The following is a 27,438-nucleotide window of genomic DNA, read 5'->3' as shown; positions in this document are numbered from 1 at the left end:
CAGTGCAGTAAATGGATGGCTTAGAGTTACAAATGTTTATGCAATACTATGCAGTCATACGTATTTTACAGTACATTACTATAATGCTAAAATAGTCATTAGATAGTTGCATACCTGTTCTCATTTCTGAAGGTTCGAATTATGGACGCCACTGTAAATCGACTCAAGTTGGGCTGGACTCTCAGTCCAGCCTCTCTCATGGTCAAACCGTGGTTGATTACATGATCAACAAGTGTTGCCCTAATCTCATCAGAGATGGCTCTCCTTCCTTCTCTTATTTGCCCTCGTCCTCCTCCCCTTCCCCTTCCTCTTCCTCCTCCTCCTCCTCCTCCTCCTCCTCCTCCTCGTCATCCTCTTCCTCCTCCTCCTGGTATTTGTCCTCGTTGTCCTCTTCCTCCTCTTCCTCCTCCTCCTCCTGAGAAATAGCTTATGGTTTTGAAGATTTGGCATGTAGTTTTGCACTTTGAGTGAGAGGTTTCAAAAATCGTGTGACATGAAAATATTTTGAGTGTAAGCAGTTGGTAAAAACTGTAAAGTGAACTCGCATAATGGGTTCAAGGAAAGTAATTTACAAATGTGTTCAATGCAGCTCGGTATACGCAACAACTGAGGACATTAGAAGACATGTTTGTCGTAAGTTTTATTGTAAAAATATAGGATATCAACATAATGATGTAGTTGTTTATATTTTTAGCTTCATTGCAAGTGTATGACATATGGTCGGGAAATAAACAATGGTAATTACAGTTTTTCTCGATTGCTTAAACACTATAACCAGGCTTTTGAACTAAAATTTCAAAACCATAATGGCATTTATCAAAAAGCACACCCATTTCCCTAAACTATAAACACTATTCCCTGGTTTTGACACATGAGTCAGATTTGTTGAACTGTCACTGCAAAACACTACACACAAATCCCTTAATTTCTCATTGCCTAGACCACGTGGTCATTTAGAAAGCACTAGTATTCAATATTGTTCACTCAAGTCAGCACAGCTTCAGCTCAGTTAGCACACAATTACCCAGGTAAAAACACTAAGAGTCAAAATTGAACACGCATCAATCAGATCCTTCAATAGATAGATATAAGGGCCCGAATCAGTTTATTGAGTTTTGGAACAATGGATCCAGACAGACATGAAGGAAGAGGTCGATGAGGAAGAGGAGGAGGAGGAAGGGCAAGGTCAGGGGCAAGGGCAAGGGCAAGAAGACAAGCAGGGGGGACACAATCAACATTACTTACCAGTTTTGGAAATGTTGTTTTGAATGTATTGCACCAGGGTAAGACTATGTTATAGTCTGTGTGTTGTGAGAGCTTGTGTGTCCTGTCTGAGGGCAAAGTTTGTTTTTTCAGCAAGAGTGAATGGTTTTGAGTGTAGAGCTTCATTTTGACCTGAAAATAGGATGTTTGGGGAATTGGGTGAGACATTATGGATTTGTGTTTACTGTTATGAGAATACGAGGCATAGTTTCAAGAAATGTGTTTACAGTTTTTTTGGATTGCTTACACACTAAAATTAAAAGTAGTACACTATTAGCAAAACCTTACACTCAAGATGCAAAACATCAGCCCATATTTGCACAACTATAAGCACATTGTCAACCTCACACTTGTTGCAAAACTCTACACACAGTGATTTGCAAAACACTAAACACACTTAACATACATTACACACAAAAATCTATCATGAAGTCACTTCCTTGCAATACCAAAGCACTGACTGTCAAATTACCGCACCGTCAAACCAATTGGTTCAACACAGTCATCAGGTGTGGAAACACTTGTTTGCTTAATTGTAGACACACCAATCAGGTGTATAAGCACTATAAAAAGCAGCAGGTGAGTTCATCGGTCTTCAAGCACAATGGAAAGAGTCAGATAAAGAGTAAGACGAGGAGGAGAATTAGGAGAACAAGGAGGAGGAGGAGGAAGGGGAGGAAGATGAATCAACAGAGGAAGAGGAAGAGATGGAGGCCATGCTGGAGGTAGAGGAAGAGGGAAGACAAGAAGGTGCTCAAAGAGGACCGAATCTGACAAATGAGATCCGCGCAATACTGGTTGACCACGTTGTCAACCACGGCCTGACGCTGAGGGAGAAATCTAAGCCGATACACAGTGGCAAGTGTGATAAGAACATTTCGACTGGAAAGGTACTAGATCTACACTGAACTGCACAATTTTGCCTGACACTGTTCTTCAGAGAGTTTTACGAATGGATGGAGAGGAGATCCAGCATGAGTTCATTTACGTAGATGAGGCTGGGTTCAACCTGACGAGAACACGAAGGAGGGGAAGACACATCATTGGCCACAGGGCTATAGTCAATGTCCCAGGGCAACGTGGGGGTAATATAACACTGTGCAGCCATTACACAGAATGGGGTCCTCCACCGCCATGCCCATATGGGCCCTTACAACACAGCACTCATACTTACATTATTGGACCAATTGCACAACGTTAACAGCAGCAAATCAAATCGATCATATGCAGAGTTCATATGCAATACATTGTTGTCTGGGACAATGTGTCTTTCCACCGCTCTGCTCTGGTTCAGAACTGGTTTCAGCAACATCCACATTTCACCGTCCTATATCTTCCACCATACTCTCCATTCCTCAACCCTATAGAAGAGTTTTTCTCGGCATGGCGGTGGAAGGTATATGATCTCCGTCTCCAGGCTGAGATACCCCTCATCCAAGCCATGGAGGAGGCCTGTGACCAGATGGAGGTAGCAGCAATGCAAGGATGGATTCGTCATTCAAGATGTGTCTTTCCAAGGTGTCTTGCTAATGACAACATTGCAACATTGCTTGCGATGAAATTCTCTGGCCAGATCCAGCTAGGCGAAGAGACAATGTCTAGTTTATTTTATTTTTTTTTACTGTAAACTTACAGTACAATACGTAAAATGACATTTTGTTACAGTATTATGAATATCCATGTCAACATTTTGGGCGTGTTGAGAAATAAATGAGTTTCTTCAGTCTGCAACATTGTCTTGTGTAGTGTTTGGTGAATTTACATTATATATACTTTGTTGATGGTAGCCTACTCTAATCATAGGGAAGTAGAAGTGCTAAAAGTGTTTTAGGTTTATTACAGCAGAGTGTAACTCATGCAAACAGAGTATAGTAATGTGAAACGTGTGTGTTTCATATGGTAACAAAGTGTGGTTTTTAAACAGAAGTGTATATTTTTTACAAGTGTGTTTAATTATGCAAAGGATCTGTAGTGTTTTGCTAATTGGGTGTGTGGTTCTGCTAATTGTGTGTAGTGTTTTGAAAACACGGGCCCTGTTTTGATAATCGTGCTTAAGCAATCCAAAAAAACTGTAAGCAATCGAGAAAAACTTTAAGTGCTTTTCCTAAAAATGAGAAAGAAAATACAGAGTATTAAAACAGTATGAACTAGCCTACAAATAAAGTCAGTATGTGAGGCTAAATAGATGTGTTTTAGTCTGAATTAGGTAAGATGTTTCCAGTTTCCACAAATCCCTTCACTCGATTGCGATGTTCTCTTTTGTTCTGTGCGGCAAGTGCATAAACTGTAACATCGGGCATATTTTGTAGTATTAAACACATATTTATACCGACTTCATCAGGCTTTACAGTTCTTTACTGTATTCTAAAAAATATTATTTTGGTTTACATATGATATATGTATGGTTTTGTTGTATGCTACTGTATACAACAGTAATGTTTGGCCTAATAAATATGTTCTGTTTCTACATTGCATTGGTGTTTACAGTGTACTTGTTACCCCTCTCGGCAGATTACTTTCACTGTAGAACATTGTGTTGAAATGTAGATACTGTATAAGCCTAAGCCTATGAAAGACCAAAGAGCTTTAGATTTAGAACAGCAGTGTTTACATGGTATATCCAAAAATGTACTATTATGACAGAAGTGTTTGCCATTTGATGCAAATGCTTCATTCTGACGCGTGTTTATGGCATTTTGAATGCAGTGTTACATTTTGAAGGAGATGTGAGGCATTTTTCATTTTGTGTGTGCAGTTTTGGGAATTGTGTGTAGAGTTTTGTTAAAAGGTGACAGTTTTGAAAACGTGTGTAAGCAGTTGGAAAAACTGTAATTGTTATGGTGTGGAAGGGAGGATGAACCCAATTGCAGACAGTAGTCAGGGCAACACGATTTATTATACAAATAACAGGGAAAACAAAGCCCACGAGGGGGCAAAACAAGATATGGAGAACAAGATATGACAATGGAGACTAACTAGACTGAGACAGATAACTACAAGAAAACAAATAACTAATACTGGTAATAGCGTAACAGGACAACAGCTCTTGACAAGATACTCACAGACTGACATAGGTTTGACAAGGATTAACAATGAACCGACACAGGACACCAAACACAAGGGGATTAAATAGGGAGACTAATGATAACATAACAGGTGACACAGGTAAAGCAATAAAGACGAGACTAATGATAACATAACAGGTGACACAGGTAAAGCAATAATGACAAAACGAGGATAACAAGGAGGGCGGGGCTAGAAGACGAGACAACACAAGCACATGGCCCAACAAGGCCATGTGTTTGCACATAAAACATGGGTCTGTCATGATCCTACCTCAAGACTTAAAGAAAGACAAGGACTAGATGGCAGAATCATGACAGAACCCCCACCTTAAGGAGCGGCTACCAGACGCTCCTCAAGGAGACATCAAACACGGGACATGACAGACTGAGACAAAGACACAAACCAACTAAACATGACAAACAACAATAAGGGCAGACACGAAAACACAACGACAGGGTTGGGGTGCAACAATAAAAATAACAAACACTGGAGGGGGGGCGGAGGAACAAGAGAGTTCATAGGGGAATGTCCAGGGTGGGAGGGTGGTACTGTGGTCTTGGGTTTACGGGGTGAGGGTTGAGGGCGAGGAATCCGGGCAGACTGGGAAGGGGACACATGAGGAACAGTCTTGGGGGAAACCGTTCGGGGCTGAGTGCAGACAGGGCTGACCGGGGAAACACAAGGCGACTTGATAGGAGTCTTGATAGGGACAACAGGGGGCGACGATACGGGACGAATCTTGATGGGGGAAACAGTAGGAGATGAAGCAGGACTCAAGACAGGGGATGTAGTAGGTGGCTGGGCAGTGGAGAGAGGCAATGCAGCAGCAGGCTGCAGAGCTGGAACGGGGTCATAGAATTCTGCAGACGAATCAGAACCAGCGCTCCTCACATCAGACTCGGAAGATGCGCTTCTCATGTCCGATTCAGGATTTGCGTTCACTACAACCGACTCAGGAACAGCGATCTCTGCAGCTCTAGGCACGGGGTCTGGGGACAAGACAGGCTTGACAGGGACTTCTAGGATTCTGACGAGACGTGACAAATAATCAGACAGGGTCTTGGCAGCAATGACGACCGGCATCTCCTGACTAGCTGAAACCGACTGTAACACTGCTTTAGCAGCAGAATCAGCCGCGGCTCTCTCTTCAGCTCTCACGACTGCAGACTCATGAGCAACCCTCTCTGCTGCCGGCACTGGAACAGCGTTGACTGAAGCGGGCTCTGGAACAGGGTTGACTGAAGCGGGCTCTGGAACAGGGTTGACTGAAGCGGGCTCTGGAACAGGGTTGACTGAAGCGGGCTCTGGAACGGCGTTGACTGAAGCGGGCTCTGGAACGGCGTTGACTGAAGCGGGCTCTGGAACGGCGTTGACTGCTGCAGCGGGCTCCGGGACGGCGGTCACTGCTGCAGCGGGCTCCGGGACGGCGGTCACTGCTGCAGCGGGCTCCGGGACGGCGGTCACTGCTGCAGCGGGCTCCGGGACGGCGGTCACTGCTGCAGCGGGCTCCGGGACGGCGGTCACTGCTGCAGCGGGCTCCGGGACGGCGTTCACTGCTGCAGCGCGCTCCGGGACGGCGTTCACTGCTGCAGCGGGCTCCGGGACGGCGTTCACTGCTGCAGCGGGCTCCGGGACGGCGTTCACTGCTGCAGCGGGCTCCGGGACGGCGTTCACTGCTGCAGCGGGCTCCGGGACGGCGTTCACTGCTGCAGCGGGCTCCGGGACGGCGTTCACTGCTGCAGCGGGCTCCGGGACGGCGTTCACTGCTGCAGCGGGCTCCGGGACGGCGTTCACTGCTGCAGCGGGCTCCGGGACGTCGTTCACTGCTGCAGCGGGCTCCGGGACGGCGTTCACTGCTGCAGCGGGCTCCGGGACAGGCAGAGACGAAGGACGGGGGGCTCCCTTCCTCCTCCTCTTTCTCCTAGGTCGCGGTGCCGAGACCTCAGTAGGACCAGTGACCGGTTGAAGGATCTCAGCGGGGTCCGTAACTGGTGCTAGGAGGACAGACTCTGGCAGGGTTGACTCCGTCGCTGAAGACTCCGAAGCAGACTCCCACGAGATCCGTCTCCCTCGCTTGCCGCGGAGACTTACAGGTGCGGATGACGTCTCAGGAGTCGAAGTGGGGCACCCCTGTTCCTCCTGCGTAACAACACCTAAGATGCGACTCTCCTGGATCACTGGCAGTGTGGCAGGTGGAGATCTCATGGAGGAAGCCTGCAGCTCCTCCCGACAACAACGGTCCACCAAATCTCGGAATGGGCGAAGAAACAGCTCCTCTCCATCAGACAGAGGAGGGGGGAAAAGACTCTTCGTATCAGAGATAGCCGACGACCACCATTGTTCCCGGAGCTCCAATTGTCGCTTGGCAAGGGAGGACATACAGTCTGCTGGGTTCTTCTTTGGTCGGTTCATTCTGTTATGGTGTGGAAGGGAGGATGAACCCAATTGCAGACAGTAGTCAGGGCAACACGATTTATTATACAAATAACAGGGAAAACAAAGCCCACGAGGGGGCAAAACAAGATATGGAGAACAAGATATGACAATGGAGACTAACTAGAATGAGACAGATAACTACAAGAAAACAAATAACTAATACTGGTAATAGCGTAACAGGACAACAGCTCTTGACAAGATACTCACAGACTGACATAGGTTTGACAAGGATTAACAATGAACCGACACAGGACAGCAAACACAAGGGGATTAAATAGGGAGACTAATGATAACATAACAGGTGACACAGGTAAAGCAATAAAGACGAGACTAATGATAACATAACAGGTGACACAGGTAAAGCAATAATGACAAAACGAGGATAACAAGGAGGGCGGGGCTAGAAGACGAGACAACACAAGCACATGGCCCAACAAGGCCATGTGTTTGCACATAAAACATGGGTCTGTCATGATCCTGCCTCAAGACTTAAAGAAAGACAAGGACTAGATGGCAGAATCATGACAGTAATAGACTTTTAAAATATATAGTTAAGTGCTAACTGAATTCAGTGTGTTTAGACACTTACTTGCATGCTAACTGCAATTAAATTAATGCAAATAACAGCGTTTTTGCCCATTACTTAAGTAGGACTTAAGTACAAAATGAAATGTAATTTTGTCTTCAAAATATAAAGTGTACTTCCGAATGTGCTGACAAGCATGTGGTAAACTAATATATTTTAATGTCATTTCTATTGAAACATAAATATATTTGTAATGATGAATATAGTACATTTAAAATAGATTAATTGAATAACACACTACAGTTAAAATTATAATCAAGTACTTTGCATGTGTTAGTCAACAGATGACAACATATTATTAAAACTTTAATGACTTAAAAAGCAAAACTTTAAATTTGACATTATTACGAAGTGCACTTTTTAAAAGTGTACTTTAAGTGTATTAAGACAAATAGTCATGAAAGTGTACTCCCATACACTTAAGTGGCCTTTTATTTTATTAATATATTATCTGCAAATACAGTTTTAAAAAATAAATACTTTTAACATTTGAAATACACTACAATGCACATTCAATGCAATTACATGCAATTATTTTCTACAAGGGTGTTTAATGTGTTGCTTTCCATTTAACAATCTCTATTGACAGACAAAAGAGAAGAGGAAGACCACTGGAGGAGAAGAGAAAGACAGAAGGGCATTAGAAAGTGAAGGTAGAGGAAGAAAGAGAGAGAAATGATGGATCCGTTACCTGTGGATACAGGAACAGTGGATGAGTTGGTGGACATCTGCATACAGTCCTTTGGTGAGTCTATAAAAAAAAAGTTGTATACATAAATGAGTTTCAAAGAAACATTTGGGTGGAACATCTAATCTGTGAATCTAGAAGATGAACCAGTAAACAGTAATCATGCTGTTCATTAGCAAAGCTTAGCTGGTAAAGCTGGTCAACAGCAACAAAGGAAGTCACGATAAAAATGTGTGTGGTTTATTTTGTCGTTAATGTTCTGTGATGTTTGTGCTTTCAGACAATGCAGGCACAATAAAAAATCCCTCCTTTGTGAAAATGTTTTTGATGATGCATCCTTGGTACATTTCTTCTACCGACCTGTCCAAGAAACTGCTGCTAAAGTATCCTTTATCTACTAAAACTCTCGTGCTGTATGTTATATTGCATTGTACATGGGCGGCAACTAACGATTATTATCTTTGATTAATCCAATGAATAATCCAATAAAAAATTGTTTTTTTTAAATTAATTAATTTTCAATCCATTATATATACGGTGCTTAATTACTGAATTAAGTTTATTTAATTCAGTAATTAAATTCAAAAAAGTGAAACTTGTATATTATATTCATTCATTACACACAGTATATATTTCAAATATTTATTTCTTTTAATTTTGATGATTATAACTGACAACTAATGAAAATCCCAAATTCAGTATCTCAGAACATTAGAATATTACTTAAGACTAATACAAAATAAGAATTTTTAGAAATACTGGCCAACTGAAAAGTATGAACATGAAAAGTATGAGCATGTACAGCACTCAATACTTAGTTGGGGCTCCTTCTGCCTGAATTAATGCAGCAATGCGGCGTGGCATAGAGTCGACGTCACGTTGAACGTGACCGACTGAAAGGGAACTCTTAAATCCTATGCCATAAGGTGTAAACCTGATATAATTTGGATGAACTAAAGTAGGCCTACTTAAGTTTTAATTCCTGTTGTAAAGTTAATGTAGAGCTAAATGAAAGAATATTTAATGCACATATCTAAAATCAGGACAATGGTGTTAATAACTTTCCATAAAATTTCAAAATTGTATATGTTCTCTTGTAAGAAATGAAAATGTCATGGTGTAGAGTTCGATAGAAAACCATTTAGACCCTTAACAAATGTACAGGTCACAGGAGGGCAGCACCGATGAGATCAGAGCCCAAATATGCCACCTCGTAAAGTAAGACTAATCCTGTGTCTCATTCAAACTCAAAATGTGCGTAGCCTATCTTATCTCATTGCATTTGCTCTTTGGTCTTTTTCTATGTAGGTACTGGATTTCCGAATTTCCAGTAGAGTTTGATCTGAATCCTGCTTTGGCTGACCAGATTAAAGACCTGAGAGAGAACCTGAACACTGGCGGCAATGAAACACAGAGTCAACTTATTGATGTAGAGAGTGTGTAAGTATAGAGACTCACAGCCAAACTTAATTTTATATTTTCACTCTGAAAAGGTTAAAGACGGCATGAAACAGAAGTTGTGATAGTCTTTTCTTCTCTATTGGGATGTACTGTATATCTGAGTGAAACGGCTTCTGGAACAAAAAAAAACAAAAAAAAGTAGGGCATAGTAAACACGTCATCGGAGAAGACAATGTCACTGCAAAAGGGAGGGGTTTTGATTAAATATTACAATGGCACATGAATAACAAAAATAATATTGTGCATGGATAAAAGTTCAGCTAAAAATGACACTACTCACACTCCTGTTAAAAACATGCTTGTTTTTAACAGTATGTTTAGAGTGAAATGAGGGTGTGTAGTTTATGATTTGTTTTATTTGTATCTTACACAGCACAGTCATATTTCAGCATGTTGGTCAACAACCATGAATAACAACCTTAGTCCTGTCTGAAATAAAAAATGTTCCCTGCTGCAGGCCCTCGTACCAATGGAAACGACAAGTTACCCAAAGAGTTCCCTCTATGTCAAAAAAGAGAAAAATGTCTCTTTTGTTTGATCACCTGGACCCTTGTGAGCTTGCTGGACATCTGACCTATCTGGAGTACAAATCCTTCTGCAAGATAATGGTATGTTTGTGAGTACAGGTTTTGAAATGCTTGTTGGTGTGAAAGTGCTCTAATTGTCCTCAGAAAGTTACGCCAAAATATATCACATAATTAAAGACTAAACATGCTGAAAAGTGTCTTTCAGGGCTTGGTGGAGTGATAAGCTTATGGATTTATTTTTTATCTTATATAAAAAAATATGGATGAGTAAGAGCCATCAAAAAGATATGCTTTTTACACAGACTTTGTACATTCATAAACAGCTATTACACACTACATGGAACGTAATATCCGCAAAAGCATAATAAGGGCACTTTAAACTCTTTCACGTAACAGATGTTTGCATATATTCCACATGAAATTATAATAACTGAAATGAGCCTGTTAAACACAGTTTATTATGTTCTTATCATGGAATTACTAAAACACCACCGAAGGTTATTATTAAATCATTAATAAAAGTCTGACTGTGACCATTTGTTTTACGTGTGTTTCAGTTTCAGGATTACCACAGCTTTGTGATGCACGGCTGTACAGTAGATAACCCAATTCTGGAGAGGTTTATTACACTCTTTAACAGCGTCTCACAGTGGATTCAGCTGATGGTTCTCAGCAAGCCCACCGCACCGCAGAGAGCTGCCGTGATTGCACACTTCATACAGGTCGCGCAGGTCAGGAGAGCTAACTACTGTTGGTCCCACTTTATATAAGGTGTCTTTGACTACTGTGCATTGATTTTTCAAAGTTGTAAATAAAACTTAAATTATTGTATTATTATTTTGTTTTACAAAAAAAAAAGGCTATTTCAGTTTTTCTACTTCAAAATGTCATGTTTAATTCAATGTGTTACATGGTGTTTCTTTGTAATTATTTGTGAAATTTATTTCAAAGTAAAAATTAATTTAGTTTTTTTTTTAGAGTACATTAGTTATTGTTATTGTATTGTAAAGACAGTGATTTTTGGAGCTGATTTTCAGAATACTGTTGCTCATTTGGTTTTATTAGTGCTTGGCCAACCCGATCACACTAAATGCGTCTCTATAGCACGCAATGTGTTTATCGTGTAATTTATATGCAAAAATGAGTTTTTACGTGCATAGGATACGCATGGGTTGGTTAGGGTAGGTTTAGTAGTGGTGTGGGGTGAGTGTGTATTATACGTTTGGGTAGAATTAGTGGTGTGTGGGGGTCATGTGTATTACACGCAATGAAGTGCGTATCAAATGCACGCGAAAACTGCGTATCATATGTACTGTACATAAAAACTCATTTTCGCGTATACATTGCACGATAAACACACTGCGTGCTATAGAGACGCTTTTACGTGAGAACAGGCTGGCTTGGCACTATACATTCTTTGTACCTAACACCTCTAGTACAGAACAACAACAAGTTATTGTAGTTATAAGAACAACAGCTGCAGCGTGGAAAGATCAGTGAAAAATTAGAACATAATGAATGAAACCCCCAAGACTTAAAAAACAGAGTTCTGGCATAGACCTTTAGTATGATGACAGATAGTCCCATGTGACTTTTCTTCTCTTTGAATTTTTCAGAAGCGCAGAGGGGCTCCATCACCCCCTGCTCTTGTTCTTCCTGATGATCCCTTGTTCTCTTCCTTCTTATGGGCCCTGAGCTCTTCCTCTTCCAAAATATCACTTCGACTACCGCTTTTTATCTTTCTGATATTTCCTTTCTCTTCCACAAGGTTTTCTGCCCAGTATCTTTTCATATCTAGTAGTCGTTCTCTTTGAAATCCTTTCTTCTCTCAATCTATCTCTTTAAAGCAGGCTAGGAACATATTTAGGGGACAAGCACCAAAAGTTTGAATGCACCTATTGTATCTGTTGTGTAGTAAATGGAAAGATTTAAAAAAAGATTTTAAACGAATTGAGTGAAATATTTCTTCAATTTTTTTTTTAAGATTCTACACAATTTTTTTGTTACTAATCAATAAATTTGCCTATATAGTGAATGGCGTGCAGTACATTTTATAGTGAGAAAAAAAAAAATAAGATTTTATGTACTGTAGTCTACCTTACAGTGGAAAGCAATGATAGTTGCATTAATAATTATACTAAAATTAACTTAACTTACATACTTAATCAGCTTTGTGATTTATTTTATGGATAGTATGGTGTTACAATAAATCTTTGTTTACTGTTCACAAACGGTTTATGGTTTGTTTGTTCATAATGATGAAAAAAAGATACAAATCAAATTGATCAATACACATTTTTTAGTAATCTTCCATGAGTTTGCTAATATACGCTGACCTGGAAGCTTTCAGAGCCTCAAAACAGCATAGCAGTTTTTTTATTATTAATAATTGAACAAAATATTTTGTTAACTTCAAAATATTTTGTTAACCTCTCTTTCTTTTTCACTAATTCACACCCTGTAGAAACTACTACAGTTGCAGAATTTCAACACGTTGATGGCGGTGGTCGGGGGTCTCAATAATACCTCCATCTCTAGGCTGAAGGAGACACAGGCACACATCAACAATGAAACCAATAAGGTACATACAACACCTGTGCACCAGACACAAAACCTTTACATCATACCCAACACTTGTGTTTCAGACAGTATCAACTTCAGAATGTCTCTCTCAGATCTTTAACAGTTTGTTGGACCTGGTGACATCTTGTGGCAACTACAGTCAATACCGGCGCCGATTCGCTGAATGCACTGGGTTTCGTTTCCCAATCCTGGCCGTTAACCTCAAGGACTTGATAGCCGTTCATGTTGCTCTGTCCGACTGGACAGACCCACAGAAGACTCGTGTCAACTTGGCCAAATTTCAGCAACTCTATGCGATCCTGCAGGAATTAGCCCTCGTGCAGAACACTCCCCCGAACATTGAGGCCAACACAGACTTGCTCAATCTACTTACAGTGAGTGTGTGTTTTATGATGTGTATATGATTTCAAATGGAATAGAGTGATTAGAATAAAACTAACCGATTGACTGTTTATTTGTAAAAATTCACATTAGAATAGAATAGAATGAGGCATTTATATAGCGCTTTCCTATGTACTATTGTACACCCAAAGTGCTTTACAATTATACCAGGGGTCTATCCTCATCCACCACACACCAGCTATAGGTGGAGAGAGTGATAGGGCCAATTCAATGGATGGGGATTATTAGGAGGCCATGATTGGTAAGGGCCAATGGGTGGAATGTAGCCAGGACACCGGGGTTACACCCCTACTCTTTACGGGAAATGCCATGGGATTTTTAATTACTACAGAGAGTCAGGACCTTGGTTTTACGTCTCATCCGAAGGACATTATTGCCAAGTTTGAGAAAATAGGATTTCCACAATAGAGTGCTGAAGTGGTGACGTATTTTGTAGGCCAGGCCGTAAGTTTGCATCACTCAGGTTCCCTTGACAAAAACCATATACGTTTCTTTTTGAATTATTACAGAAAATAAGCTGTGACCAACAAAAGTTTATTATACTTACACATCTTGTTCATCATTACAATCTTCACGAATAATCACAACCTAAATACAAGGAAAAAGCTAAACGTAGGCTATACATCACCACCATTAAGCTTCCGACAACTCTTTCAGTCTTCATGTAAAAAATATTTTCCCAGAAAGTTCGAGTTATAGTTTTCAAGAGTGTGACTATAAACACAACGACGAGAGAATAGATGAGTTTACCTGTTCGGTGTGATGACGTTTGTGTCAGCGACAACCTCTGTAGTCCCATTTAGACACTTGTTAGCAACCGCCTTTTTCAAGACAAGTAAAAGTTTCTAAAAATCACAAGCGGCTATTACTGGTGCATGTTATGTCGTAGAATAAAACATGAAAATATATTGAGCTTGTGTTAAGCACAGACCTTATTTCAGGTATTTAACCAAACATCCATCCAAAAAACACACTGACTTCAGGACAATGGAACCGGAAGTTCTAAAATTCCAAAAGCCGGAAACGAGTTAACCAATAAAAATGTGTCATCGCTGCAACACTCAGTTGGAAGAAGTGTGGAAGAATGGACTTGAACTTTTATCAGCTGCATGAGCAACATTGCTCAATGTGTCGAGCATTTAGACCGACTGAGTTACAACTCTTGACACAGTTTCATAGTTTTTTTGTAAAAACCTTCTTGTCATCTTTGACTCTGATCGTTTACAGCTCACATTCAGTACACTTTCAGCACAGAAATAGAACAGAAAGACATATTATACAGTTTTTTTTTGTATACAACATTTGCAAATTGTTGTTAAATTCCTGTGCAATAAAAAAAAAAACTGATGCCAAGCATGAACAAATTGGATATTCCAAAATCTGTACCACCCGTCCATCCATACGCAACATGGAAAGCATTTGCAAAAACACTTTTTTGCAGTTTGCCAGAATTTTTTGAGTGTTGCCATAGAAACCTTTTTTTTTAAGTCCCAAGAATGTGAACAGCTCTAAATAGAATATTCTAAATAATTACAGTAATCGCTGCATGTGGTGAATGTACCATGATAATTCATGTTTAATCAAATCCATTCAACCATTTCCAGAGAGAGAAAACATGCATACAGCATGGAAGTGTTTGATGAGTCTTTAAACTTTGATTTAATTTTAGTCCATTTGACTGTTTTCTGATAAACACACAATCACACACAAGTGCAGAACAGAACAGAGAAGAGACATTTAGTTGACAGCAATCTAGGTTCAGAAATACTTTCTGAAAAATATGATAAATCGTTTATGTCTAATCTTCCCCAAAAGTTATATTAATCATTTGTAGCTCATTGAATCATGAGACAGATTTTGGTTGTGTTTCACGTGTAGGTGTCACTGGATCAGTACCACACAGAAGAGGAGATTTATCAGCTCTCATTACAGAGAGAACCCAGAGCTGCAAAACCTCCGGTCAGTTTCCAGCCTGTTATATTTGGTTAATTTTATGCATTTAAATGATGCATGCAAATGCTGATATTTGGTTATGAAGAAATTGATCATTTACAGTAAAATAAGTCAACTCACAAGATTAGATTTAATCTGATAAATTCAATGTAAAGATAAATGCACACTTGTGACTTTGTTTTTTGCTTGCTGGATCAGAACTCAACAACGTCCTCCAGTCCAGCTCCTAGACGACTGTCAATGATTGATGAATGGGCAGCATCGGTGAAGCCTAAAGCTAACCCTGTTATTATCAGCAAACATATCGAGAAGATGGTGGACGTAAGAGAAAAAAATAACATTTGTATAATTCCAATTTGTTTTGATACACATTTACTGCTTATTCAACACATTAAATGACTTCAGTTGAGCCTGTACTAAGCCCCGCCCCTCTTATTTATTGCTCTAAACGCAGTCAACTGATTAACCATGCAGTTATATCTAGTAATTGTCCAAATTGGGCAAGAAAAGTTTCAAAATCTGTAGGCAAATACTTTTAAGAGTCAACTAAAGAGAAGTAAGCATAATTTAATAGGAATTACAATTAAGGGATGTCAACTAATTAAAAATACTAATTGATAATTACAAGATTGAACCGAATAATCAAACGAATCACAGTTAATTGCACATGGCAGACTAAACCACGGCAAAGATCTTCTTGGAATAGACATTTCAAAAAAGGTGTCTTAAATAAGTAGCCTGCTTTATTTCCATATAGCAATCAATTTTGCAATTGATTTTTCTATCTCTTAGGATTTGTTCAGAGGACATTTGCGTTCTTTGTACTCTTTGATATTTTGTAATTATTGGTCTATGTACCCAAACAGATAGAAGACTTTGTGTCTTGCTGTTTTTTAGCATCTCATGACATGCATGAAAATCCCGTCTTGAGACCCTTATCCCCAGTTTCACAGACATGGCTTAAACGTATCCCAGAATAAAATGCATGTTTGAAGTGTTTTAACTGAAAGCAACTTGCACTGACATATCTTAAAATGACATGAGTAAATGTATTATGTTTTAACATCTTATCATTTCCATTATTAATCATGCTAAATTGACAGCCCTAATTAAAAGTGAACAAAACTGCTACTGAATTCAGGGTACTTTCTAAGGCAACTATAAACACTCACTACAGTAAACTCTGAATTGAATGACATCGAGACCTTGATATAATTGATATTATTCCTGTTCATGTGGAAAAGAATGTGGTTTAAGTTTAAGCATGCTCTTTTTAAAATAATTACATTTAAAGTTTTGGAAAAGGAAAAAAATAGCCCTTGTATTCTCCCTTTTTGGACCTTGTGTTTTTTTTTTAGCTTTTAGTTGCCAATGTATGTGTCAGGATTCCACCTTCACATCACTCTCCATTACCTCCCAGATCATCACTGACTCCTCCCACTTCTTCAATCACCCGTTCACAGTCCCCTGATTACTGATTCCCATCACCTGTGACTCATCACCAGTTCCCTTTATAACCCAGCATTCACCTCACCTCCGTTGTCTGATCTCGTCATTACTTGACCACAGACCCACCGTGAACACTCTCCTATGCTAACCCGCTACTTACCCGAGCTTACCTGCATTCCTCCTCGGATCCCATCGTCTCGTCTCAGTCCAGTCATCAAGGCTCCTTCTCTTCAACTCCCTCTCCTGGATCCACACCTGAATACACATCACGGAATCAATCATTCAGCTAAGACTCTCCATATTTGCCATAGACTGTCTCACTTACCATTCCACTGTGTGTCCGCAACTGCATTGTTCAATAAAAGTGTGTTTACAACTTACGTCATCTCTCTCCGTGTTTCAAACCCTGACAGAAGATCAGACCAACAACATGCAATCGGATACACGAGACGCTGTTCCTCACCCAGTGCCCACCGCATCAGCGTCTGCTTCAACCAGTCCATCCCCGGATCCACTTCCGCATTCACCCGCTGCTTCGTTCACTGCCTCTTCCAGTCCCATGGCCAAACCAGCGCCTTACTCCGGCGAGGCGGAGGATTGCAGTGGGTTCCTCCTCCAGGTATCTTTATATTTCACTATGAATGAACAACAATTCCATAATGACGCCGCCCGCGTGGCTTTCATCATCTCGTTACTCACCGGTTCCGCCCTCCAGTGGGCTCAATCTCTTTGGAATTCCAATTCTCCGACCATTCGTGTATGCAAGGATTTTATTCAACACTTTAGGGATGTGTTTGGACAGTCCGTGGCTTCCCTCTCTATCCACGATCAGCTGTTCCATCTAAAACAAGGCCGTTCTTCGGTGACTGAATATTCCCTTCGATTCAGAACCCTCGCGGCTGCTAGTGGATGGAACGAACCCGCTTTAATTACTGCATATCGTCAAGGATTAACTCCGAAGATCCGTCAGCTGGTCGTGGTTTACGATGACGTCATGGGCATAGAAGCGCTCATTCAGAAAACTATCAGAGTCTCTCAACTACTAACTGCTTGTGACGTCAATATACCCACTGCACTTCCTCCGCCCCCGGCGTCCCAACCTGCTCATCTTACTCCTCCAGCACCTATTCCTATGGAAATTGATTCTTCTCGACTAACCCGTTCTGAACGACAACGAAGAATGCAAGCCCATCTCTGTCTATATTGTGCTTCTGACAAACATCTACTCAACAGCTGCCCCATTCGACCTCCGCGCCTTGCGGTAAGCTCAATCTACCATCCTCCTAGCGTTGAACATCTTATCAAAACTCAAGTCCATCTAATAACCCCTAAATTCTGTTTCCCCGTACAAGCCCTCATTGACTCCGGTTCCGCGGGAAACTTTATCTCCTCCCAATGTCTCCAGAAGATGAATCTGAACAAGAAACGACTTGAGTACGATCTCGCTATTCATACCATCCAAGGTAAACCGCTAGGAAGGGGTCGAATCCGTTACAGTTCTCCCATGTTAACTCTGCAGATTGGATGCTTACACACTGAGGAGATCTCTTTTATGGTGCTGGAGGAGTCTACAGCCGAAATCATCCTGGGACGCCCGTGGTTAATACAACATCAACCCCATCTCCACTGGAAGACCGGTGAAATCCTCCAATGGGGTTCGGACTGTCATTCTTCCTGTCTAGTCGCTATCACCAAGGTTACCCCTTCTCCGTCATCCGCTGAAATAGAGAGTCCTTCCTCAGAAGTTTCTTCGGATATTATCCCTCCATCCTCGTCTGATGTCTCCGAAGTGGCACTGCATTCCACTTCTGTGGAGAGCCCTGAGACTCAACGTCAGTATGAAATTCCAGTGGAGTACCGGGCGTTCCAGGACGTATTTAGTAAGGCGCTGGCCACCAAATTACCACCACATCGACCATGGGACTGCGCAATCGACTTGCTACCCGATCCAACTCTACCTAAGGGCCGTATCTATCCTTTGTCCATCCCGGAACAGAAGGCCATGGAGGAGTACGTAGAAGAGGCATTACAGCAAGAGTTCATCCGACCATCTATCTCCCCTGCCGCTTCGAGCTTCTTCTTCGTGGCCAAGAAGGACGGAGGCTTACGGCCGTGCATCGATTACCGTCAGCTTAACTCTCAGACAGTGAAGTTTCGGTATCCTCTTCCTCTGGTCCCGGCTGCTCTGGAACAGCTCCGAGGCGCCCAAATCTTCTCCAAGTTAGACCTTCGAAGCGCCTATAACCTCATCCGTATCCGCCACGGAGATGAATGGAAGACCGCCTTCGTGACTCCCTCCGGTCACTATGAATATCAGGTGATGCCCTTCGGACTGTCAAATGCTCCAGCAGTATTCCAGGGGTATATGAATGAGATCCTTCGCCCCTTCCTCAATCGCTTCGTGATCGTCTACATCGACGATATACTTATATACTCATCTTCCCAGGCTGAACATCATCATCATGTCGTTCAAGTGCTCCAGAAACTACGCGAGCATCAGCTTTTCCTCAAACTGGAGAAGTGTGAGTTTAACATCACTACTGTTCAATTCCTCGGTTATATCATCAGCCAAGATGGAATCCAGATGGACCAGAGGAAGGTGGAGACCATTCTAAACTGGCCCTTACCATCTACTGTAAAGGAACTCCAGCGCTTCCTAGGATTTGCCAACTTCTATCGACGTTTCATTCAAGATTACAGTCAACTCAGCTCTCCACTTACCACTGCTCTGAAGGGTCGGCCCAAGTCTCTGTCCTTATCACCTGCGGCTCTACAGGCCTTTCAGTCGCTCAAGGAAGCCTTCTCTTCTGCTCCAATACTCACTCACCCTAATCCTGATCTACCATTCATCGTGGAAGTCGATGCTTCATCCTCAGGAGTGGGGGCCGTTTTGTCTCAGCGGCAGGGGGATCTCTCCGTACTTCATCCATGTGCCTTCTTCTCCAAAAAGCTTGCCCCGGCGGAGTTAAACTACGATATCGGGAATCGTGAGCTACTGGCTATTAAGTTAGCCCTGGAGGAATGGAGACACTGGCTGGAGGGAGCTAACCATCCGTTTGAGGTCATCACGGATCATCGAAACCTGGAGTATCTACGAGAAGCTCGTAGACTAAATCCGAGACAAGCCCGTTGGGCCCTCTTCTTCACTCGATTCGACTTCAAGGTGTCATATCGTCCAGGCAGCAAGAATTGTAGAGCTGATGCTCTTTCCAGAATTCATCAAGTCCCTCACGAAGATAGTGAACCTGTGCCTATCCTCCCTCCAGCCTTATTTCTCAGTCCGATTGTGTGGGACATTGACAATCAGATCCACCAAGAAAACCGTCTCCATCCTGCTCCGCCGGGAGGTCCAGAAGGGAGTACCTTTGTACCGGAACATCTAAGAACTCCTCTTCTGGACTCAGCTCACTCCGTACCGGGCTCTGGACATCCGGGTAGCAAGCGTACCCTCTCGCTTCTCAGTCAACGGTACTGGTGGCCAACCATCTCCGAGGATGTAACAAGGTTCGTCAAGGGTTGTTCAGTCTGCGCCATTGTCAACACCCCGAGGAGACTGCCAGAGGGTAAATTGGTGCCCCTTCCGATTCCTCAGCGTCCTTGGTCCCATATCGGTATCGACTTCATGACCGACCTTCCTCCATCTGATGGTTTCACCACGGTACTTGTAGTCGTTGATCGTTTCTCTAAGGGCTGTAAATTAATCCCTCTACCAGGACTGCCGACTGCTCTGGAAACCGCCGAAGCCCTCTTCCAGGGAGTCTTTCGTAACTTCGGAATCCCGGAGGACATCGTCTCTGACAGAGGTCCCCAATTCATCTCCAGAGTTTGGCGTGCCTTCTTTCAGCTCCTCGGGGTCACTGTCAGTCTCTCTTCCGGATACCATCCTCAGACCAATGGCCAGACTGAGCGCAAGATCCAGGAAATCGGTCGCTTCCTAAGGACCTACTGCCACCAGTACCAGGACAGCTGGAACCGTTACCTTCCCTGGGCTGAGTATGCTCAAAACTCTCTCCGACAAAGCACCACTGGTCTTACTCCCTTCCAATGCATTCTCGGTTACCAACCTCCTCTGTTCCCCTGGTCTGGGGAGTTATCTGAGGTTCCAGCTGTCGACTTCTGGTTCCAGCAGAGCGAGGGGGTATGGGACTCAGCTCACGTTCATCTCCAACAGGCAATAAGGAGACACAAGACCCAGGCTGATCGTCGAAGACTACCAACTCCCTCTTATCAGCCTGGGCAGAAGGTGTGGTTGTCCACCAGGGACATTCGTCTCAAGTTGCCATGTCGTAAGCTGAGTCCTCGATTCATTGGACCTTTCCCCATCGAGAGGCAGTTGAACGAGGTCACCTACAGACTTACACTCCCAAGGCAGTATCGCATCTCACCATCCTTCCATGTGTCATTGTTAAAACCTTACGTTGACCCTGTCCTTCCTCTTCCTTCAGATGCACCTGCCATTGACGTACCTCCTCCTCCTCCGGTGCCTGTGGAGGATGAGCCCATCTATAGGATCCGTTCCATCTTGGACTCCAGGCGGCGAGGTCCCCGTCTCGAGTACCTCATTGACTGGGAGGATTACGGGCCGGAGGAACGTTCTTGGGTGCTGCGCGACGACGTAATGGATCCCACTCTCCTTTCCCAGTTTCACGAGGAACATCCCAATCGACCAGCACCCAGAGGTCGGGGTAGACCTCGCCGCCGACAGCATCCTTCACAGGCGTCAAGAGCCGCTTCGGGAGGGGGGGGTACTGTCAGGATTCCACCTTCACATCACTCTCCATTACCTCCCAGATCATCACTGACTCCTCCCACTTCTTCAATCACCCGTTCACAGTCCCCTGATTACTGATTCCCATCACCTGTGACTCATCACCAGTTCCCTTTATAACCCAGCATTCACCTCACCTCCGTTGTCTGATCTCGTCATTACTTGACCACAGACCCACCGTGAACACTCTCCTATGCTAACCCGCTACTTACCCGAGCTTACCTGCATTCCTCCTCGGATCCCATCGTCTCGTCTCAGTCCAGTCATCAAGGCTCCTTCTCTTCAACTCCCTCTCCTGGATCCACACCTGAATACACATCACGGAATCAATCATTCAGCTAAGACTCTCCATATTTGCCATAGACTGTCTCACTTACCATTCCACTGTGTGTCCGCAACTGCATTGTTCAATAAAAGTGTGTTTACAACTTACGTCATCTCTCTCCGTGTTTCAAACCCTGACAGTATGATTCGTCAGTAATGATTTTAAGGTGGTCTTTGCAGTGTCAACAATTATGTATATTGTTTACTCTGACAGTATACATTATAAAGTTTAATAGGCTCAATATGTTCATTTACAAATCCCTCCATTGTGTAAGGTGGATTATTGGAGATGTTTATGAAACTGTGTTTCTATTTTCTTTTCACAGTCCGTGTTCCAGAATTTTGACACAAACGGTGACGGCTTCATCTCACGTGAAGAGTTTGAATGCATCAGGAATAACTTTCCATATCTCAGCAAGTTTGGAGAACTCGATAAAAATCAGTGAGTGTATCAATGCCAAACAAGAGCACTGTGAACATTATGATGAACACAGCATGAACAAAATTCAGCAGGCTCAGCAGATCGATTTAATAGCTTGGTTTAATAAAGAAATTAGTATGAACATGGACCTGAGGTCAGAATGAAAACCACAGAGAGAAATTTTTCTTGAAGACAGTTAAGACTTGTTGAAGGGGGAACTCACTAACTTCATTATGAAGGCATATCCCGAATCCAAGGCTGTAACCATGTCTTGAACATTAGAGGGAACAAACCATTTTTGTTTGTTTTTGTTATTTAAATAATGAAATGTTTTAAAGGAGTTTGAGGGAATAAAGGAAAAGGTAGAAGAATGTATTGTATAATATAATAAAGCACGCAATTTGATCCATTTCCAAATGTTTTATTTGATCACTCTTATCTTATGCCTAATATTCCGAAACAGCTTTGCTTATGTTTCTTGATCAGTCATATTCAGTTATGAGTTACATTAATCAAAATAATTCAAAACTGCAAAATTTGACACAAAAGTTGAGTAGCTTGCATCACTATACCTACCTAGTGTTTTTTTGTAAAGTTTCACAGTTTTGAATTGAACGTAGGCCCTAGGCTATTGTTACTGTTGGTATTTTTTTTACATCATTTTTGTAAAACAATTTTCAAATATTAGGCTAAATGTTTCTCTTACATCTTACCTCATACTCTTGCACCATTAAAACTGAAGTATTATGCTGGAATTTATGTTCGGCTTCTGTGAACATTAATGCCCACCTTCTGAGATTTGATTGGTAATCTACACTATTACCAAGTGCTGTTAGGGCCAGTTCACACTGAACGCGTTTTTGCTGTTAAAAACGTGAAAACCAGGTAAGCAGAACAGAAAAAAGAGCAAGGTCTAAAGACACGTCTTTTTTTTAAAGTTTAACTTCTTTTAACTTGAGCACCTCGTTTTTAGAATGTCATGCGCGAGATGCTGCAAAAGACACGAGATGCAAATGCGAAACCAATGGAACAGTAGCGCAGTGGAATGGAAAAACGTGTTCTGTGTGAACAGTCGCTTAGAACACTGAGGCAGACCAGCCTAAAAATTTAACTTTTAAATTATGTTGTCATCCTAACAACAATCAGAACAGTGCATTATGAAGTGCAGCAGAGCAGCATCAAAAATATCAAATATTGGGTGGAACAATTTTGCCATATCTAATTATTTTATGGTATAATTATTCAATTTCAGTCATTTCCAAAATTCTGGTTAAACTGTAGGAAGGTTCCAGAAATGTTGGCACATATATATGGCATATATCCTACTAGTAACAGCAGTAACAGTTAATACATTATTATTATTATACAGTTATTATTATCGCCATAACTAAATCTACACCGGTGGCATGAGTTATTAGGCCTCTTCTCTTGTGATGTTCACGAAGCACCCTTTCCATGGAAGTTGAGGAAGTTATGAGGAAAAGATTCCCAAACTGTTTGGACCTTGTGGACTGTTTCAGAATGTATGTTTTTCTCTCTCATTCCATGATCTGTTTGTCTCCATCTATTAGGGATGGAAAGATCAGCAGGGAGGAGATGATAGATTATTTTATGAAGGCCAGTTCTTTGCTCAATTGTAAGATGGGCTTCATACACACCTTTATGGAGACTACATACGTGAAACCCACCTTCTGCGAACACTGCACCGGCTTTGTAAGTATCAGATGCTCATGCAATCATATAGAAATAGATTCATGTCTTTTTGAGTGCCCTTATTGTGCTTTTTCGGATATTACCTTTCATGTAGTGTGTAATACAGGTGCTGGTCATAAAATTAGAAAATCATCAAAAAGTTGATTTATTTCAAGAATTAAACTTAACAGGTGAAACTAATATATTATATAGACCCATTACATGCAAAGTGAGATATTTTAAGCCTTTATTTGTTATAATTTTGATGATTATGGCTTACAGCTTATGAAAGTCACGAAATCAAAATCCCAGAAAATTTTAATATTACATGAAATCACACAGTAATTACACAATAATACCATGGTAATTGAACCAGGTTTTGGTTCTTTTGGCAGTGTGGGCAGGTGCAAATCCTGATGGAAAATGAAGGAAGCATGAAGTACTCTGAAAATGTCCTGGTAGACAGATGTTTTGACTCTGGATTTAATAAAGCACAGTGGACCAAAGTCCTCTTTTCTGATGACAGCAAATTTTGCATCTCATTTGCAACTCCAGCCGATGACATGGCTCCCCAAACCAACACAGACTGTGGAAACTTCACACTGGACATCAAGCATCTTGGATTGTGTGCCTCTCCATTCTTCCTCCAGACTCTGGGACCTTGGTTTCCAAATGAGATGCAAAATTTGCCGTCATCAGAAAAGAGGACTTTGGTCCACTGTGCTTTATTAAATCCAGAGTCAACACATCTGTCTACCAGGACATTTTCAGAGCACTTCATGCTTCCTTCATTTTCCAGCAGAATTTGCACCTGCCCACACTGCCAAAAGAACCAAAACCTGGTTCAATGACCATGGTATTACTGAGTAATTACTGTGTGATTTCATGTAATATTCAAATTTTCTGGGATTTTGATTTCGTGGGTTTCATAAGCTGTAAGCCATAATCATCAAAATTATAACAAATAAAGGCTTGAAATATCTCACTTTGCATGTAATGAGTCTATATAATATATTAGTTTCACATGTTAAGTTGTTAACTTTTTGATGATATTCTAATTTTATGACCAGCACCATAGCTGTTTGTGAATTTCAAAGATCAAGTGCACATAAATGGGGTTATTGTCTCCCAAAAGAAAGAACTGATTCTAAACTGAAATGAGCCATCAGTAATTCCAGTCTTACTTCCTGCTCGAACCTACGTAGGTTTGAGAGCAGATGGTTCTCGAAAAGGAGGGTTTTATAGAGACAGGATCCTTGATCGAACCATTTCAGACACTGTGAGAAAAGAGGTGATGCTGCAATGTATATGTTCGATCTTGGATGCATGTACACCTATTGTAGGAGACCTCTGAAACTAAATTAGGAACCTATAAAATAACATAATAGGGACACTTTCATTATTGCACAGTGTCTTTTCTAAGATGGACAGTTTTAGAAATTAGCTCTATCTGAGCACATTTGGCTTTGATCTGTTGGTTTATTTATAGCATGGTGTGGTGTGTAGCTGTGTATTGAATGCTGTACCCCAGTCCTTTCCATTGTGTGTATGTGGTACTTTCAGATCAACCTGTGTGTGTGGCCTCTGATGTTGTGTGTTTGTGATGTTTGGGCTTTCCCTTTCATCTATTGTTGTCCTACTGTGATTCTCATTCTCTCTTGATCCTCCCTCTTCTCTTCTCTGTACTATTTTCAACATCCTTTCTGCATCTCTCTATTTCTTCAAAAATAACTTTAATATGTATATCCCTCTTTTTAAGATATGGGGCTTTTATAAACAAGGATACAAATGCAAAGGTAAGCGAGAACTGTATGTGTGCATGTTTGACATGTCTGAAAAATTACCAATTCCTTTACCAATTCACCCATTCAGAAAAGGTCAATAGGACAAAGATTTGAAGAATATAGAAATATAGATAGTTGAACTCTGATTTTGTGCTTCGTTATGATTTCCATACACTGCGCCGCTGCATAGAGTCCATTACAGGACTGGAGCTTTAGAGCTTCGTAAAGGATGCAAAAGCACTATAGATTTATCATTAAAGCAGCCCATATTACTTCTGAAGTCAAATGATAGCTTTGGATGAGAAACAGACTTACATTTAAGCTGTTAACTCAACGAGTCAGTGAGTTGAATTAAAAAAAACGATTCAGTGAACCAGATTTGTGGACTGTATCTGATGATTCATTGAAAATACCTGACTCAAAAGACTAAACAGAGATTGCAACTTCTGTCATGAACCCTAATGAACATGAGGGTAGCTATAGGGTGGTTGTCAAGGTTTTCAATAAATGATGACCAAAATTTCAGTTTATTCCTCACACAATGCTATTGCATGACTTATAGACCTTATGCGCCATGAGAAACATGTTTTTGAATTACAGATCCTAGTGATGTCATGTAAATGGAGAAGAGAAATTGTGCAAGCACTGAGCCCTGATGCACACCAGTAGCTAGATGTTGGGTCTTAGACACTTAGACCCTCCACAACACCCTATAAGACTTGAACCACAGGAGTGCAGTTCCCGAGATGCCCTTCATCTTTAGGATTGACAGGAGGATCTGGTGGTTAACTGTGTCAAAGGCAGCAGACAGATCCAGCAGGATGAGAACTGAGGACTTGGAAGCTGATCTAGCCAGTCTCGGAGCTTCAATTACTGAGAGCAGAGCAGTCTCAGTTGAGTGTCCGCTTTTGAAGCCAGACTGATTGTTCTCCAAGAGGTTGTTCTGCGTAAGAAAGGAGGAGATCTGGTTGAAAACAACTCGTTCAAGTGTTTTTGCGATGAATGGAAGAAGGGATACCGGTCTGTAATTTTCTAGATGTGCTGGATTTAGAGTGGGTTTCTTAAGCAGTGGGGTTACCCGAGCCTGCTTGAATGCTGTGGGAAATGTACCAGTGTGAAGAGAGGTGTTTATGATGTGTGTGAGTGCGGGTATAACAGAGGAATAAATAGCTTGAAGTAGGTTAGTGGGAATAGGATCAAGCGGACAGGTAGTAGGGTGATTGGAAAGGAGGAGTTTTGAGACTTCTGTCTCTGAAAGCAAGGAGAAGGAGGGTAGAATGTGTGTGTTAGCTGGTAAAAAGTGTGTGTCAGTTTGTGGATTGGTAAATTGTCCGCTGATGGTGGTAGTTTTATTTATAAAGAATGTGGCAAAATCATCAGCTGTTTGGGTTGATGAAGGTGGAGGAGGAGGAGGAGGAAGAGGAGGAGGAGAGTTAAGAAGAGAGGAGAAGGTTTTGAAAAGCATACGAGAGTCAGAAGAATTTTTAATTTTGTTGTGATAAGTCATTTTAGCAGTAGATATGTTAGCAGTGAAGGAAGAGAGGAGGGATTGATAAAGACCAAGGTCAATATGATCTTTGGATTTGTGCCACTTCCTCTCTGCACCCCTGAGTTTAGCACGATGTTCACGGAGAACATCAGATAACCAGGGGGCAGAGGGTGTGGGCTGTCCTGGAGGAAAGGGGGCAGAAGTTGTCCAAGCAGGATGTTAAAGTGGAGAAAAGAGTATCAGTTGCATTGTTAGTATCTAGTGCTGAGAGCTGGTCTGGTAGAGGAAGTGTGGATGAGATCAAAGAGGATAGACGAGAGGGTGAGAGTGAGCGTAGGTTCCGCCGAAAGGTGACCTGTGGAGGAGTGCATGTTGTGTTCTGGGGCAGGTTGAGGTTGAGAGTGAGGAGGAAGTGATCTGAGGTGTGCAGTGGAGTGACTAGAGTATGGTCAGTGGAGCAGTAGCATGTGTAAATAAGGTCCAATTTGTTACCTGGTTTGTGAGTAGCCGCAGTCGATACTCATTTGAGGTCGAATGAGGCAAGCA

The 27,438-nt window shown here is 41.7% G+C and overlaps 1 protein-coding gene across 3 annotated transcripts in view; it reads left to right on the top strand.

The window, feature by feature from the left end:
• LOC307012115 (RAS guanyl-releasing protein 2) overlaps positions 1–27,438 on the top strand; it is a 57,807-nt gene that overhangs the window by 24,770 nt on the left and 5,599 nt on the right. For 2 of the 3 annotated variants that reach the window (XM_079638397.1, XM_079638396.1), the window contains 13 exons: positions 7,941–8,096; positions 8,320–8,422; positions 9,204–9,257; positions 9,348–9,479; positions 9,958–10,108; positions 10,585–10,758; positions 12,492–12,608; positions 12,703–12,984; positions 14,891–14,971; positions 15,164–15,286; positions 21,833–21,948; positions 23,499–23,640; positions 25,379–25,415. In XM_079638397.1, the coding sequence (XP_079494523.1) occupies positions 8,027–8,096; positions 8,320–8,422; positions 9,204–9,257; positions 9,348–9,479; positions 9,958–10,108; positions 10,585–10,758; positions 12,492–12,608; positions 12,703–12,984; positions 14,891–14,971; positions 15,164–15,286; positions 21,833–21,948; positions 23,499–23,640; positions 25,379–25,415 (1,582 nt within the window). In that variant the 5' untranslated portion in view covers positions 7,941–8,026. Of the gene's footprint in view, positions 1–7,940; positions 8,097–8,319; positions 8,423–9,203; positions 9,258–9,347; positions 9,480–9,957; positions 10,109–10,584; positions 10,759–12,491; positions 12,609–12,702; positions 12,985–14,890; positions 14,972–15,163; positions 15,287–21,832; positions 21,949–23,498; positions 23,641–25,378; positions 25,416–26,003; positions 26,130–27,438 lie in introns of those variants that run through there. The other variant, XM_079638398.1, reaches the window with a different exon arrangement.

The sequence above is a fragment of the Phoxinus phoxinus genome, assembly GCF_949152265.1.
Source record: "Phoxinus phoxinus genome assembly, chromosome: 2".
NCBI classification, from domain to species: Eukaryota; Metazoa; Chordata; class Actinopteri; order Cypriniformes; family Leuciscidae; genus Phoxinus; species Phoxinus phoxinus.
Note: the sequence above shows the minus strand (reverse complement) of the source record. Positions and strands in the feature narration are given on the sequence as shown.